The sequence below is a fragment of the Glossina fuscipes genome, unplaced genomic scaffold (genome assembly GCF_014805625.2).
Source record: "Glossina fuscipes isolate IAEA_lab_2018 unplaced genomic scaffold, Yale_Gfus_2 61, whole genome shotgun sequence".
In the NCBI taxonomy this organism is placed as follows: domain Eukaryota; kingdom Metazoa; phylum Arthropoda; class Insecta; order Diptera; family Glossinidae; genus Glossina; species Glossina fuscipes.
Window position 1 is genome coordinate 2654069 of NW_023998433.1, and position 16573 is coordinate 2670641.

At 33.1% G+C, this 16573-nt stretch overlaps 2 protein-coding genes across 4 annotated transcripts in view; both read right to left on the reverse strand.

Moving 5' to 3' along the window:
* The window catches only part of LOC119638022 (deoxynucleoside triphosphate triphosphohydrolase SAMHD1 homolog), a 39319-nt gene that overhangs the window by 3906 nt on the left and 18840 nt on the right, over positions 1-16573 (reverse strand). The gene's annotated exons all lie outside the window — the stretch shown is intronic.
* The window catches only part of LOC119638020 (deoxynucleoside triphosphate triphosphohydrolase SAMHD1 homolog), a 33386-nt gene continuing 18485 nt past the window's right edge, over positions 1673-16573 (reverse strand). Inside the window, exons 1-7 of one of the 3 annotated variants that reach the window (XM_038034573.1) lie at positions 5726-6412; positions 3304-3482; positions 3113-3224; positions 2805-3053; positions 2206-2738; positions 2073-2147; positions 1673-2013 (exon numbers count right to left, since the gene is read on the reverse strand). In XM_038034573.1, the coding sequence (XP_037890501.1) occupies positions 1941-2013; positions 2073-2147; positions 2206-2738; positions 2805-3053; positions 3113-3224; positions 3304-3482; positions 5726-5728 (1224 nt within the window). In that variant the 5' untranslated portion in view covers positions 5729-6412 and the 3' untranslated portion in view covers positions 1673-1940. Of the gene's footprint in view, positions 2014-2072; positions 2148-2205; positions 2739-2804; positions 3054-3112; positions 3225-3303; positions 3483-3540; positions 5254-5725; positions 6413-16573 lie in introns of those variants that run through there. The other 2 variants (XM_038034574.1, XM_038034575.1) reach the window with 2 other exon arrangements.

The window sequence follows — 16573 nt, forward strand, 5'->3', positions numbered from 1 at the left end:
GATAACATTAAAATGTAATATACACGATATAAGCGAAATGTACCTAATTCAAAGCCTCTTAAGATTCTTAGTATATTGTAAAATTCATTTTGCAAGTTTAGACTCTAAAGAGCGTGGGTGATATATATATTTCGATCAGATTACCATCAAGTTTATATTTATATATTGTATATTAAAATATATTAATGAAATTCAAAAAAAAAAACTGCAAATCAGAAACAATATGAGAACTATTTTGAATTTTTTTGAAATGATTTCATGCGTGGCATATAAACAAGATCAGCCAGGATTATACTGAATAGTTTATGTTAAAGGAAGATAATTATGATAAATCCTTCAATTACTCTGCATCATTTTTGAATTCTTTCGCAAAAGATTTCATCCCGGTCACCTCAAATGAAAATGGTTTCAATACACTTGTCCTGGAACTACGAATTTGTAACATTTTTTAAAGAGGATAATAGCTATGATAATTCCTCTATATATTTGTAGATCTTGGAAAACTGTTTTGAATAAAAGATGAGAGTAACAATTATTTAATACTATGTTAGTTTAATCCAAAAAACGATATTCTTGTTGCCATTGAGAAAGATCTGTTCAAAATTAGCTTCAAAAAACCTGTAAACGATTAAAATTTAAAAAAAAAAAAGAGCATATTACTTATTTTGGTATATGCAGGTATACGATTTTATTTAAGTTCTGAATATATCTAGCAAGACTTGAATAAGTAAGAAATGGGAGTAACTTCCTTTTCTTACACATTACTATTATCATTATTTCTCTTTTGATACCATTTTTCTTTATTCGTATTTATCTCTCGTTCGTACTTAAAATGATTGGAAACGGTTTCATCTACCATCTCGTTAGACTTGTCATTTTGAAGACTTCACATGTATATTCGTTCCCTAAATTCCTTCTCTTGTATGGTCATAATTGGAAGACATGATTGTCTAATTCTTCATACGGTAATAAGAGCGATAATCACGTAAATGAAAGTTGCTTTTCATTTTCGAGCGAGAGTTAAACTTATATAGTTTATTCTCAAGTTATGCAAGAGCGATAACTCTATAATCTTTGATTTCACAATACATAATAAATTAGGTTGCAGCAAACATAATTGAAATAATTCTAATTTACAAGTTTTTTTTACAAAAGTTTCTACACAAATGAGCCATTTATTACGAATGTGAAGTTTAGATTTCACACAAGTGCATTATCGTTTGCCTCAAAGTGTCTCATTATGGAAATAACTTAATAAAAAATTAAATGTGAAAAGAAATATTAACCCCTTTTGAATCGAAAGCCATGTGTTTCCTTTGAAATTGTTGAAACAATAGCTAAGACGTTTGGTGACCCTATGCCACGTCTAACGATAGAAGATAGCAAGCAATGCTAAGAAGTAGAATGCTGTCCGAGGACAGAAAAAATGGAACATTTGCTTATAAACACATTCAAAAATATTATTTAATCTAAACTTTTTATAATGTATTAACATTTCTGCTAATTAACTTATTTTATTATTTCAAAGCTGAAGGAGTTTGGATAGATGCTTCTTAGTTTTCCAGGACTATCAAATGTTTTTAAACTTTACGGCCTATCGAAAAGTTATTAATTATCATGGAACTTTTCGCAATTTTTAGTTTATATAAGAAATATTTATTTTCGATTCTTTGGAGAAAATAGATAAACAAATGGAAAAAAAAATTTGAAAAACTTATTAAATGATTATGAAAATATATCCTGCATATCGAGTAAAATAACTTATCATCATTTCATTAATTCATTTTACTAATATGTTAGCTTATGTAGAATATTCTTCTGAAAGATGCTAGTCCAAGATAAGGCTTTCCAAAGAGGGCAGTTTTTATGCGCTTTTACTGGCATAGCTAATCTTGGTTAAGCATAAATAAAATTTAGCTATCGGCACAGCTGGATTTTCTTTAAGCGTCTAGGCAAAGATCCTGTTGGAAGTATTTAGTTTCATCCTTTATATTAAAATAGATAACATTATCACTGAAAATATTTATTTATTATACCGTTTGCTTATTGCTAATAAACGCAGGAAAAATTACCTCTCCGAGCAAACAAAATTAATAGTTTTTTTTATAAAAATCGTTTCATCACTTATTGTATCAAAATTACCCCGACTAAAAAAAAATGAAATTATGAGAAAAAAAAGGAATAAATGCAAATTGTTCAACTTACTCTGGATATAAGCACACTTTGTTTTTGGGGAAATACTTCGACACCGGTTGTATGTGAAAGGTTTCACTATCAGCATACGAATTAGGCAAACATTCGCAAATCGCTTTGAATTTCTTTGAAGGTATTTCTTTATATGCTACGGATTTATTGAGAAATCTCGTTAAAGAATCATTTTTGACCGCTGAGAGTATTTTTTCATCAATGAAGTTCAAAAAGGTGTCAGCTTGATAACACTTTTCCAATTCACTTAACGTAAAATTTCGTCTAATAATTTTCTTGAATATAGCATTGGAAATGATGTTATGAGTTTGACAATAATAGTCTCTATAAAATCTCCACCTTGTGGTAAATAATTGAATGATTTTATACCGATCAGAGCATAAGTATTCGATATGGTTGCCGTCTTCAGTGACGCGGGCATTCAAGAACACGTCTTCGAAATCGGTGAGCGACTCTTCTCCAAACACGCGTCCGTCACGTTTAAGATAATCCCATTTGTCAACATCAATTTGACAATATTTATTACTAACAAACTTAAAATATTCGATTTATTTGTGCATTTATTGAAAGCAACAAAAAAAAAGAAAAATTCAATTTACCTCAAAGATGAAACGATATTGATCCGGAAGGAAATGGGAGAAATGCTTACGATGACCAGTTATTAAAGCTTTTATTAAATCGATGCCGTAATTTGAATTGTCACGTAAATGAGAAAAAATTTCACAGTTTTCTGTAAATATTTTATCAATCAATTTCCAACTTGTCATTTCATGGTCATAGTTCGGATCCACGTCTTCCCAGCTATGCGAAAATGCCGCATGGCCTATATCGTGTAAAAGAGCGGCCAACTAAAGAAAGAAGATTTTAATGAATTTTTGCTCTCTTCAACCTAAAGTAAAGTGCATACCAAGACAGCGTCTCTGTACAACGCAGGAATTTTGCCTCCAACTTGATTACTTTTAATCCATTCTGTATTTCTTTCACTAGCTTCTATAGCTTTTAAGGCCAAATAATAAGTTCTGAAATAACCATTAGAGAGCAAAACGTTGTTAAGAAAAAAAGGAAACAAAACAAATCTTTTATAGACGAATATCTTACCCAATGGAATGTTCATAACGGCTGCATTCAATTATTCTATCATCCATTTTAGAGCGGAAGTTAAGGAAACCTAATTGACGTATCGACTTTAAGCGTGCAAAGAGAGGATTTCTTATAATTATGCCAATGTCTTCCGGTATAATTATTTTACCGTGCACTCCATCTGATATTTCAAGGGGCTAAAAAAACTGACATATTTATATTCTCCTATCTAATTAGTTACTAAGTAATGCTAACAAATTGTTGACGTTCAACATAATTGCAATTTCTTCCTCGCGTTTAGTTTTTCTCTTAGTTGCTTTGATTTTGCATTTATGCATAGTACCTTTCCAAAGGCGTTCACTATAAGAATAGAAGATTCAATAAACCTTTACATTTAAACATATATCTCTCTCCCTCTAAAGTATATTAATACTAATATAGCTGAGATGTGCACAATTTTTGAATATACGGAAGAACATTCCATTATTTCTATCTAAAACACGGTCTTATCGACGCCAATGTTTATAAAAGCCTTTAAAATATAATTCGTGTAGAAAAGTTCTATTTGTTCTGATGTTCACAGTTAATAGAAAATCCATCATTTGAAGCTTTCTTAAGAGAACAGTATTTAAAATTTAGTCAAATTAATTTTTTATACCCACCACCGAAGGATGAGGGGTGCATTTATTTTGTCAAAATATTTACAGCGCTCAGAAGGAAGATGTAGACACTTCTATATTCTTAATCAACATCAAATTTTAAGGTGATTTAAGCATGTCCGTCTGTTCCTCTGCCTGTCTGTCTGTCCGTGCAACGTCTGTGGTATACCCTCCCCAGTTCACAAAAAGCTATCGGTTTTAAACTCGGCAGAAACATTGAAAGGATACAACCACAGTAAAATATAATTTGAGAGCACCTCTGTTTTCAAAAAACAAGGCAATTTCGTCTTGTGGGCGTTGCTTATAAACCGAAAGAATCGGCCAAGTTTACACAAAGTTATAAATGGTCTTTTCAATTTTTTGATGCTTTCTGCTTATTACTCATAAGATAAACGAGACAGAAAGCTCACCTGACGATATATTATCTGACTAAAAATATGTTAATTCTAAATTCAATATAACGGATGTCATGACGGTATACGACGGATAACGATCGTGGGTATAAAATACTCGGTTGCGGTCGAATATAATTTTTTTTTCTGTTAGCTTTCGTATATTTGTACATAAAACGGTCGTAAAGTAACTTGTAATGCACATATGTTTGTTTTCATTCATATAAATATCCGTTTTTTGAATTTTACAAGGACGGAATAATTGTAAAATTTTGAAATGTGAGTCCTAAGTTGTTAATTTGATCTGCCAACAAATATTTTCATTTATCACCGCCATATCTTGCCTAACAATAATCGATATATGTATGAGATAGAGCTGAGAAGCTGGTCAAAAAAATGAATAAATTAACTAATAAATTCAGTAAAAGTCCTGATTGGTTTTACGTTAACAAGACAGAAGGACTTAATAGAGACGCACCTTTTATTATGTTGATCGATTTAGAACGATTTTCTAAGCTAGTCTGCCCGTCTATCTGCCTGTCCATGTAGATTTATTTTTAAACTACAGGTCACAATTTTTGAAATATATTGATGAAATTTTATACACTGACGTGACAAACGCTATTGAAAATGTTTCGGATCGGTCTGCTTTCGCGAGCAAAATATCGCGATTTTCAAAATTTTCCGATAGAACTCGCTGTGTTATAGTACTTTGATATTCTAAATTGGTATGAAAAATTTGATTCAGCTGTGGCAAACCGTTCCAAGGAAACTTGAATCTCTTTATGTAATAAATAGAAGCAATTTTCAATATTTCATAGTGAAAATTGGTTCATAATAGTAAATTGAGATAGAAATCAACTCTACCGAATTCCGACCGGGTAGATCTATTTTTTGGATATCACCGTATATAAGCATTCTCAGGAAGTGTAAACACTTTTATACAAAAAAGGACGAATTGTTAATGTTTTATGATGTAAAATTTATTCATAATAGTAACTTGAAATAAAAATTAAATAGGCCAAATTTAAACCACACGGGTATATTTCTTGGACCATACTCCATGTAAGACGAAAATTGGTTCCTAGTGGCAATTTGGTAATAAAACTAAGGGCAGCGAATTTAAATCACATAATTTCAGTTTTTAGTCTCTGATATATATGAGCGTTATCATGAAAAGCAATGGACAAAAAGGTATGCAGCGAAAGTACAATTTCTAGCTTTCTATGACCGAAACTGAAAAATAATAAAATTTTTACGAAGTAAATTAAGTTTGGTTAACTTAATGACGGGAGCATGAACTATTTTATTTGTAAATCCAGTAAAACGTTAGGGTCGTGGGCTGAATTTCAGTTTACCTCAATTATATAAACTTTGCCATTCACTTACCATTTCAAAATGAAGAAAATTTTGAGAGCACAATTATGATGGCAAAATATTTCCAAATAAATTTTTTAGCAAAACATTAACGAAGAGCTCGATTGTGTTTTACCAATGATTAAATTTGTTTACAATGAACAACGTTTTCCGAAGATTGACTAATATACGCCGAAGTGTATTGAGCCACTGAAGCATTTGTTTGTTTCAATTCTTCATCGCTAACTCAAAATGACTATTTATGTTCACGTGTATTTGTCAGCCGATACGTGTGAATCAGCAATAAATTGATTTAATAAGATCTTCTCGACTCATTTGTGGAATTTTGAAGTCAACGTTCCATTTCGATATAATGTTGGATACACAATTGTTTGATTACATTAGCTTTTATTATGCATGCATTTATTATTCGATAAATGGTAGAAACTTGACACCAATTGCATAATAACGAAAAAATTCAACGAATGTAGAAATGAATAACAAAAGTTTTATTTCTTCATATAATGAATATATATGTTTGCATTGAGTACCGCAATGAAGATCTACTAAATAGGCTTAGAATGTTGAGTTATCAACCACCAATATGGTGGTTGAACGGCGTTGCCACTTGGGAGAAAATTGATGCTATCTCACTAGCTATTTACTTTTCACAATCATAGTAATCTCATTATTATTAGTTTACCAAGTTTTTGTTAAGATGGATAGCGCGATAAAATTCTTACAAAGCAAAGTATGAAGCAGTTTTTTTTAGTTTTGATAGAAAAAAAAGCGCTCTTGTTCCCGTGCTAACATTCTACTCGATGAAAATGGGAAAATCTAATTGAGTGTACATATATATATATATATATGTTGTCAGGACATTATAGACGGGTAAGGCTTAGCACTAAATACCCTACACCAGTTCGCCCAGTACAATTATTCACTCGTTTCGGTAACAGTACATCAAAAATTACACATTATTTGCATGCAAAGGCATACTTTTCATCAAAGCAATCATATTGAAGGATGTTTCCATCATATGACGTGATCCAAATTTTGCAGACTTACTTTACTTCCCAAAAATGTTACAATTTTTCAGTTTTTGTCATTAAAAGTTAGAAATTTTACTTTCTCTCCATATAACGGCTTGCTTTTCATGATAACCCCTATACATGTTAGGGTCTAAAAAATAGAATTATGTTATCTAAATTTACTGTCGTTAGTTTTATTGCTAAATTGCCACTATGAATCATTATATTCCCATTACAAAATATTAAAAATTAAAACTTTTTCCGAAGGGTTTACTATTTATGCAAAATCTTACGTGAGGTGGGGTCCAAGAAATAGTACCACATGGTTTAAATCAGGTCCATTTAATTTAATGTCAAATTAGTATCATAAACAAATTTTCTACATAAAACATTGACAATAAATGAAATGGCATATAAGAGTTTAAATGTCCTGAGAATCCTGATATACGGTGGCATGCAGAAAATATACCTACGTGGTCCAAATTCGGTAAGATTGATTGGTTTCTTAACTTACAGTTATGAACCAATTTTCACCATTAAATATTGAAAATGGGATGTTTTTCCCAAACAAAAATTCGGGTTTCGTGGGGATGATTATATGAGGGGGCGGTCACAAAATTACCCCAGTCGAATCAAATTTTTCATCCCAATTTAGAATGTCAAAATACTATTGCAAAGTGAGCTGTGTCGATAACATTTGAAAATTGCAATTTTTTCCCATATAACGGCTTTTCAAAATAAGGCATTATTTGTAGAGTGCTCGAAAGAGTGGAGCGATGCAAAACGTTTGTAGCACCGCTCGTCCTTCGATCAAAGGATATCATTGTATCAAATTTGGTGAAAATATTTCAAAAATTGTGGCCTGTACGCTGAACACAAGAACATATGGACAGACGTCAGATGGAAAGCCAAATATACGGGCAACCAAGTTCAAATCGGTATAATAAAATGAGGCTCCGTTCTAAGTTCTTCTGCAGTTTACGTATGTTGCGTAATAACATACACTGTACCACGAGTGGTGTAGGCTATAATGGAGTGGGGCAATTAAACATTTTTGATACAAGAAAAATACATAAAGAACTTCGTCATTTCTTCTTGGCCGCTTAAGTTGATATTTGAATCAGCAAAGCAAGTACCTTTTCCCATATTTCGACAATTTACTTGTTTCACTTCTTTTCAGTCTTTTCTTGTGCGAGTATAAAGCAACATTATAAAAAAACAAAGAACCGAAGGGAATTTATTACTACATAAACGTGAATATTGTATATGCAAAAGAAATAGTAGATCTTAATTCTTAGAAATGGTGTTTCGATTTCAGTTAAATTGATGTGGGCTAGACTCATTTACAATCACATCAATACATTTCTTCGTGTGTAGTGGTTTTACGAATAAGTTACTTTAGGATAACAAATAAAGACAACGTCGAACTATTTCTTGATGATCCTAGTTAACCCGGTTTGTTTATGTTATCATTGTCTAGAAATAGATATCTCCACACGCATTTTGCATCGCATTTGCGTGAGAGCGTGAGCATGGTACACTTGATTAAATTATTAAAAGCGATCTACTAGTGACTTCGTGTTCTCGAAATCATAACGATTTCCAATACAAAGACATTCCTAGCGCAACGATCATCATTGATTGAAAAGCTTGATGAATCAACAAAATTTTCGCATTATAGCAAAGAAAGCAGTGCGAAACTTTACAGTAAAAACAAAAATGAACTATACCCCTGACCGGTTCATAGCAGTTGAAAATCTAAATAACTTTGGCAGCGAAGTAAATGGCATGTCATTGAAACTATAATTGCTTAGCTGTGCAGAACGAAAACGATATCGATTCTTTGGGGGAGAAGCGAACCAGTAATAAAAAACTACAACTTTTATATATCCTCCCCTAAAGTAAAATCAGAGCAATAAACAAAAATTGTAAAATACTTTCGAGTATTTAATTTCGACTTTTACCCGAGATTGTACATACATATTTCACATATATCCGGGTAGAGGGACGGTTATAATGGCATCATATCGAAGCCCTAAGGCGATCGAGCATGTAGCATGTAAACCAAACGTAATGAGATTGAATTTATTTTCAAATAGTTGAGCTACGATATCGATGTGTATACTTTTTTTTTGGTAGGTTGGAACGACTATTGTGAGCAGCTGGCATAAATTTCAAAACGCTTGACCTATTGTATAAGTAATAGCACGGTCTTTTTGCCTTAAATAATATTATTGTCAGCGATTTTTAGAATGAAAAAATCTGTTGAATAATAAATTTGCACGGAATTTAGTCAAAAAAATGAAATGAATTAAAAATATTATAAAAGTGCTACGGTAATGACTGTAGATTAAGTTAAGTAGTTTCTTAGCGATACAAAATCATTTAATGAAGGTCGTGACGTAGTCGTGGACGAACCTCGTTCAGGAAGATCATCAATCTCAACTAGTGAGAGCTTGGGCTTATCAACTTGTCGATTGACTTAAGAAGGCCTTGTAGATACTGTGCCTATATTAAAAGCGTGAATAATTTGGACTTGTTTTGTCTGTCTTCCAAAAATTGTGCCTTCTGAGGGATAATGATCTAAACTGTATAATTACTGGTGATGAAACTTAGACTTGTGCTTACAGTTTAACAGTTGAATAGTGAATATCATGCTACAGATAAACCAAAAAAATTGCTGACAATAAAATTGATAGGATTGGAAAAAGAAAAAACGCTGCTATTAGTAACCCAACACGCGTCTTTAAATTTATATCAGCTTTTCACAACAGCTGTACCAACCCAGCAAGATAATAAACACATCGATATCACACCGCCGATATTTGGAAATATATACAACCTCATTCCGTTTTATCCGCAATAGTATGTAATTTATTTTACTTCGGAAACACAAGTATAGTACACTGTTGTCAATCTTTGGTACGTAAAAAATACCAAGAAATCGCTTGCAATCCTTAACGGAATTTCAGATTTTAGTGATATGAAAAGCAAAATATTTTTGAAGTGTAATCAAAAGTCCAAATGATGTTACTATTGTTTATATATACATACTGAAAACATACATGTCAACAATAAAGAATTTTTTCTGTTTTTCACATTCATTCTCTCAAAAAAAGTTTTGTTAATACCATTGAGATATTCTTTTTGCACACTTTCAATGTTAATACTTCTCTACGTGGTATATAGCATTTTTTCTAAAATAAAAAAAAAATAAAAAAAAATTAAAAAAAAAAAAAAAAAAAAACAACGTGATCTTAGCATAAACAACGATTCGCTATTAAAAGAAGATACGGAAAACTTACATTTCAGAGCAACAAAATTTTATTTCCTTCTTTAACAAATAACAATATTCTCACGACTGCAAGAAAATTAAGAAGTTAAGCTAAACACAATGCGAAATATTAGTAGCCATGATGGATAGACGCATACCTCGTTGGCTGGAAAATAGTCTGAAACTCGTCTGAAACACTACACCAAAGAGAACACTAAAGTCCAGTAATAAATAAGATTAAATGATAGCTTCCCCACACATTCCAATAATTTTTATATGATAATTGACATTTAGAGGAATGGTGTACCCGCTTGAGTTGCTGGCTTTGACTCTGTAATTGTCTATGCATCTTTTTTTAAATGCGTTGAGTATTAAAGCTACAAATATACGCTTAAAGTAGACATTCCGTTCGCAACAGCTCACATGATCACACACAGAAAAACTGTTATAGAAAATTAAAAACTCGTTCCTATAATTTTACAAATTGTTAAGAAGCGCGCATAAACATTTAAAAATGTCAAAAATTATTTTACTTTTATTTTTACTTAGTAGACAAAAAAGCAGACTTCTCGCAAAGTTGTTAAGGAACGAGTGCTTAAAACTCTTCAACTCAATTCTTATTGATCCAATTCTATCCATCACATAGAAGACCTGATTGAAGCGCATTTACCACCATTTGCGTTGTAAAACCTACAAGAGCTCACCAAGAACGTTGCAAGTTTGTCATATTCTTGATCAGTTTAATTTCATGTCAGGTTCACTTGTGTCTATTAATTCAAATGTTATACTAAATCTGATTTTTGATGATGTTCCTTAAATACATATTCACTGCTGAACTTTAATTTTATTTTAAATCTTAGTATTTAACTACACTGAAATTTTTAGGATTCAAAATTTTAATGTGTGACACATCTTTACGCTTTGACGGACAATTCTAGGAAAATTGAAGACTGAGGTTATTGACAACAATTTTATTAGGTTTACATTTAACTTAATTTCTTAATTGACTCGTAACAGAATTATGTCTGTGTTATGGTACACCAACGACTTGCATTTAAAGTAGCTATGGCGTGATTTTGGGAAAACTGCGTCTTGAAGAATATTTTTTTTTAAATAAATTTCTTAATGTTGCTCTTATTTAGAGAAAGCCTGACCTCAGCGATTTACATTAGTAATCGTTATTTTCTTTCCTTGTTTTTTGGTTTTCGCAGTCATTTTTATTGCAGAAGTGAACTTTGCCGTTCACCCTTTAATTGCTTTTAAATTTGTGTGTTTAATCGTTTTTTTTGCGGTCACGCAGTTATTTTAACCATACAAAAAATTTCAATGTAAGTTTTATTTATAGCTGTAGTATTAATTGGACCTACTAATAGGATAGGCTTATAAGGAGGGTTAAAAGTAATTAGTAAGTTTTTCTTACAAAAAATGGAGAGTTACATTTTTATTGTGGTAAGTTCATAAGAAGAGATGGATATAATTAGTAATGTTTTTTTTTTTTTTTTTACTAAAAATGGTGATAAGAAGTTATATTAGCTTCCACATTTATAATTAAATTATGTGGTTAGAATAAATTGTGTATATATCGACAATTAAGTATATAAAACTCTCTCACCACATTCCTACACTTATACTTGTTTCAGTACTCTAGAGGTTTAAGCTGAGTACATTACCATGAAGGCTTAATTCCACAATGGGCGATGGCATACGGCATGTGAATGCGCACATTCAACGGCCCAAGGTTAGTTAGTCCCCGCACAAAGTCACAAAAGTGCCACGAAGGTAATTAGCCCCCAAGCGCAGTTAAAGGTCGTATACGGACGAATCCCCCCTTTTTAGTGAGAGCGAGAGTGTTCCAGTAGCAGGGTATTGGTTAACCAAAGCTTAACACAAAATGAGGGCCAATTGTGTAAGAAAGTTATCCTGGCATTAAAAAACTTCCGCCAAAAAAACTTATTAGGGGGTATTGGAGCTGAATAGAAAAATACAAAGTACGACGTTAAAATTAAGTTTGGGTTTTAAAATTAATTTAATTAATTATAAATTAAATTTTGTTAAAATTGTATAATATTGATTATAATTCATATTTTGATAGAATAAATAAAAATGAAAGCAAATAAGAAAATTATATTCGGTCGCAAGCGAAGCATTTATATAGAAAAGGAAAAGATCGAAATTTTTGTACTCTATAATATTGGATGGACAGAATAAAAGTGAAAATTTATATTGTGGCATACCATTGTACATTGGTGTACTTTATGAGTAGCAAGCAATAAATACGGAAAGGAAAGGTGTTCACAGTTTTTGTTGCATAGGCATGTGGACGTGTTGAGGGCGCGTCCTTTTATATACTTACGTGCATTCCAAATTTGATATGACTGTATAAAATTGATTAGGCGCGAACGACTTTTGTCATTTTTATGAGCTATTACAGCACTGACCTCTTCCACTTTTTGTACATTTTCTTGTTGTAGTTTATGAGTAATAAGCAAAAACTCAATATTTTATTCCTTTTGAAAAACGGCAGTTTCCTCAATTTACATAGGTATGTCCTTCGAGCGATTTGGCCCATTTTCAATGTCAACTATGACGAGTTTAAAGCCGATAGCTTTATATTTATTTACCACAGACACTACACAGACAGAGAGGCAGAGGAACAGACGGACATATTTAAATCGATTCAGAATTTAATGCTAATGAAGAATATTTATCTTGCGTTATCTGTGAAGCTTCCTTCTGGGCGTAGCAAACGTTTTGCATGAATATGCTACTCATCCTTTGGTGATGGGTATAACAAAAATATATTCAATCACGTACGAACGACATGGATCTGAATGACGATAAACGAAAAATAGTCAATGAACAAATGGGAAAACAAGCGTGTCAAAATTTGAAAAGAAGACGAGTTATCAGGACAGAAATTGATGGGCTATGGCATCTAGCTGAAATGGGAAGTTATGTAGCAAATAATAACGGGTAGCGTTGTCTTATAACAGTAATAGACACTATTTTCGAAAAAAGCTTTCATAGAACAATGAAGATAACATTAAGTGAAGTATATTCTTCAGATGAAAAATTTTTGTTGGATACAATCCACAATAATTTAATAGTACTTAGGAAATCCCCACTTTCATCATTGCAGTCCACCGCGAATACGCTGTTAGAAGCGATCAGGTCTAATTCAACCGTTAAAGCGGCATACCATTGTTTGCAGTAAAGCTGTCGCCATTGTAGAGTATTGCCATTAGTAGAGTAAAACTAACCTATCTCGCGAGGGTTTTCAATAAAGCTGGTAGTGTTAGATGTTAGTGCTGGAAGACTTTAGATTTACAGATATCTTTAGAGTACCAACTAATAAAAAATGCAAATCCATATTTGCTAGAAAACTGTCAGGGTCAGGACGTCAAAGGTGAAGTCAACGAACCTGAACTAACGAAAAGTAAATTTCCGCGAACGCACTCAGTTGAAAAAATTTTCAAGAGAAAAGGCTTATATTAAGTTCTTAGGATTTTCATCAAAACAAAACACTTGAATTAATATAAACCATATATCTTAATAAAAAAATCGTAGATATTCTTAACAGCAGATTCTTCATTACTTTGTAACGGTACGAGGTTTTTCCTTCTATAACTGGGGTATACCTCAGAGCTAACTCCAGGAGTTCGTTGCAAAAAATTTATTGTTGGATAATTAGACCTTCAATTAGCTGTTAAATTCATTTGTACTATTTTTTTGATCAGAATTTGATAGTGTTTGATAATATAATGTCGGAGCACAAGCTCTTTCAGAGCGGAAGAAAAGAAGCGATTCGCAAAGAAAACTAACAGGGCAGATGTGTAGCACGCAGTGGTTTGTTTGGTGCTTTGATACGTAAATGCTTTCGATACCATTAGGTTTACCGTAATAATAGACTGCTAATAACACAGTTTAACGTTCATCAAAATAATGCGCCTTTGTATTACGCAACGAGTAACGAGATATACTTGACGTTCAGCGTACAGTCAAGCCACCTACCTCCATGTAGGTGATTAATAAGGAAAGAGAACCTAATTCTCCTATTCAAGACAAGGATCGGCGAAACAAGTCTGGCAACTCTGCGCGTGTCTTGTAGTCGCGTTTTTATTCTGTCAACAAATATATCAATTTTTTTAGTTGTATTTCTTAACTTTTTGCTTTATTCGTGTTTAAATTTAAAAATTCTCTAAAAGAATAAAGTGTGAATTTACTGTATATGAATTTATTAACCATTTATGTGAAAAAATCATTTTGGTTTATTGTAAGCAACAATTGAGCTCTTGGTAAAAGTCTCTCTTTTTGCCTTTTAATCTGTGTTTACAGTTTCCGTTAGTTTTCGCTCTATATTTACAGTGGGCAGGGAAGTGAGAAATTTGCTTTAATTTTCCTGAAAATTTGTGCCGTGGAAAAATTATTTTTTTTTGTTTTTCTTTTTCGTTTTTTTTTTCTTCTTAAGCTACTTTTTTTGTTTTCAATGGACATGGATTGTTTATTTACTCCATGTCGTGCGAAAACTGGCCCTGAATCTGAACGATTCATTTCTTGCTGGTTGTGTGATCGTTTTGGACATGCAAAGTGTGCTGGTATTACCGGCCGTGCTGCTGATGCAGTCCTTGACCCTTCTAAAGGTTTACGATGGTCATGTCCTGACTGTAGAAAGCGGGATATTGATTTCTACAAGCTCTTCACGGAGACGAGAAATTGTTTCTCAGATTTGAGCAAAAATCTCGGCTCTTTGTGGGAGAAGTTTCAATTAATCAAGACTAGGTTTGATGAATGTCGGTATATTGCGCAGTCATCTTCCTCTCCAGCTAACATAGTCTCAATGCGTAGCGTAGCGTGTGGTTCGTCACCTCCTAAGTCCGTTTCGTTGGTGCAAGTTAGCGATTCCCTAAAGGCTACAAATAATGTTAGTGTTTCTGCTACGGCTGAGTCGGTTGGTAACATAGATGTTACAAATAGTCCGAGAAGTCCTTCTGGCTTGAGCTATGCTGAAGTGGCAAGGGTATCTCCTCCTATAGATGTCACTCAATCTTCTCAGGCGTCATCGCCCAAAACTAATAAGGGTAATAGTAAATCGTCCTCTCCTCCTCGCTGTTCGGGTGTAAATGCTGGTCGCCAAACTGAGCAATCTGCTCGTGCAAGTGTGGTTACCCCCTCTATATTTTCCCCAACTCATAACTCCCCATCCGTTAACCCTGCTGCTCCCAGTACTGATGACATATGCTTGAAAGCAGTTCCTCCTACAAAGGCCATATTTGTGTCAAGACTGGCACCAGATACATCTGTTGAAAACATAAGGGGTTATCTGGCTGCGAAAGCCCCTTCTGTCAATTTAAAGCGAGTTAGTATTTTCAAACTGGGTCCTTCTCAATCTAGAGCTATCTCATCTTTTAAAATTCTGGTTCCGACCGAAAATATGGATTTGATTTTAAATAAAACTTTGTGGCCGGTTGGATCATTAATTAAGGAATTTATCCCTCGGGACCGACCCCGTAATGCGAATGCATTAGCTCTTTCCCCTTCAAAAAACTAAATACTTCTTCAGCCTCATTTTCTCTCATTTATCAAAATGTTAGGGGCCTAAACTCAAAAATTCGTTCTACCTTCCTAAATTCAGTGAGTACGGAGTTTTCCTGTCTGGTCTTCACTGAAACATGGCTGAAGCCAGTTCTACATTCGTCGGAACTTTTCCATAATTCGTTTCAAGTTTTCAGAAACGATCGTTTGTATCGCAATGGTGGTGGTGTTTTAATTGCTATTTCTACGGCACTCCCCACCTATTCGTTTGAATTTCCAACTACTCCCGATGTTGAATTTATCGCCATTCGAGTGAAATTTCCTAACAAACACTTATATGTGACCTGCTCCTATATTCCCCCAAATTCGGATATCTCTGTATATAAGAAACAGGCCGCCCTCATTTGTGAAGTGGCCAAGCAATCTAAATCTACCGATATAGTCCTTGCGTTGGGTGACTTCAACTTGCCTCAAGTCAATTGGTTTTACAGTGATAGTTCTGGCTGTTTGATTCCTTCCTCAACATCTGATAAAGCCGTTGTGTTCTTCAATGAATTATTTGATAATAATTTAGTTCAATACAATGGTACCCCTAATTGTAATGGGAGATTTCTTGATCTCTGCTTTGCAAATTTTCCTGAGGTTTGCGTTAATCGTTGTCTTCCGTTTAGTTTACCTGAGGATCCATACCATCCAGCATTGGGTGTTTCCTTTCATTACAAGTATGTTGGTTCGTTGAACCTCTATAACGTTCCAAATTCAAATTTTTCATATCAACGTTATGATTTCCATAAAATCAATGTTTCCATACTAAAATCTCATCTTTCTCATTTTGTGCTCGATTTCTCAGAGGGAAGCATTGATAGCTTACTGTCGTCGTTCTACAATGTATTAAATCAAGCTATTTCTGCATCCGTTCCGATCAAGCAGTCCCGTCCTCGAAGTAAGGATCGCCCGTGGTTTAATAAGACAATTAAATACTACAAGAATAGGAAAAACAAGTTGTTCAAAAAATTTTCGAAAAGTGGTTCTTCTTTCGACTAT